This window comes from Seriola lalandi, unplaced genomic scaffold, assembly GCF_002814215.2.
Source record: "Seriola lalandi dorsalis isolate HSWRI2012SDOR001 ecotype SW California unplaced genomic scaffold, Sedor1 jcf7180002054127, whole genome shotgun sequence".
In the NCBI taxonomy this organism is placed as follows: Eukaryota; Metazoa; Chordata; class Actinopteri; order Carangiformes; family Carangidae; genus Seriola; species Seriola lalandi.
In genome coordinates this window covers 22,860-23,552 of record NW_019524680.1, presented here as the reverse complement: position 1 = coordinate 23,552, position 693 = coordinate 22,860, and the positions used below count along the sequence as shown (strand labels likewise).

General features: G+C 51.4%; 1 protein-coding gene across 1 annotated transcript in view; it reads right to left on the bottom strand.

Moving 5' to 3' along the window:
* The window catches only part of ppic (peptidylprolyl isomerase C), a 6,288-nt gene extending 6,029 nt beyond the window's left edge, over positions 1 to 259 (bottom strand). The window contains exon 1 of the mRNA XM_023403371.2: positions 53 to 259. Coding sequence (XP_023259139.1) covers positions 53 to 157 — 105 coding nt within the window. The 5' untranslated portion in view covers positions 158 to 259. The remainder of the gene's footprint in view (positions 1 to 52) is intronic.
* Positions 260 to 693: the final 434 nt, after the last annotated feature.

Sequence of the window (693 nt, the reverse complement as noted above, 5' to 3'; positions counted from 1 at the left end):
GGGAGAGCGGTTTCGATTAATGCAAATAAATGCGGCAAATATCATCACCCACCTTCTCGGTGACTTTCGGTCCTGTCCGTGTGGCCGCGCCGGACACCGAGTGCAGAGAGGCGGCAGAGAGGAAGAGCAGAGCGGGCAGGATCGTCCGGAGCTCCATGTTGGACCGGAGAGAGCGGCGGCAGGCCCCGGCTGGGAGTAACGGAGAGGGGGGAGAAATCACAGCGAGTCACAGCTGGGAGGCTGACCGGGAGACAGCGCTCCGAACCCGGCTACATCACCAGACCACTCCCCCCCTGTGGGCTGAGTCTGGATCAGAGCTCCGCCCACTGAGGAGAGGAGACAAGAGGAGAGGAGAGGAGACAAGGAAACGAGGAGAGGAGAGGAAACGAGGAGAGGAGAGGAAACAAGAGGCGAGGAGAGGAGAGGAAACGAGGAGAGGAGAGGAGACAAGAGGAGAGGAGAGGAGACAAGGAAACGAGGAGAGGAGAGGAAACAAGAGGAGAGGAGGGGAAGAAACACATTTTAGTTTCTGTAAATATTGAACATGTGAATCGACCTTCGTCTCTTTGTAGTTTTTTCAAAATCTAAAGCAACGAACTGAAAAACTAAAATGTATCTCAGTAAAAAAAACCTCCACTTAAAATACACATTTTAATTCCATTTATTAAATTAAAACTAAACAAAGACTCACTG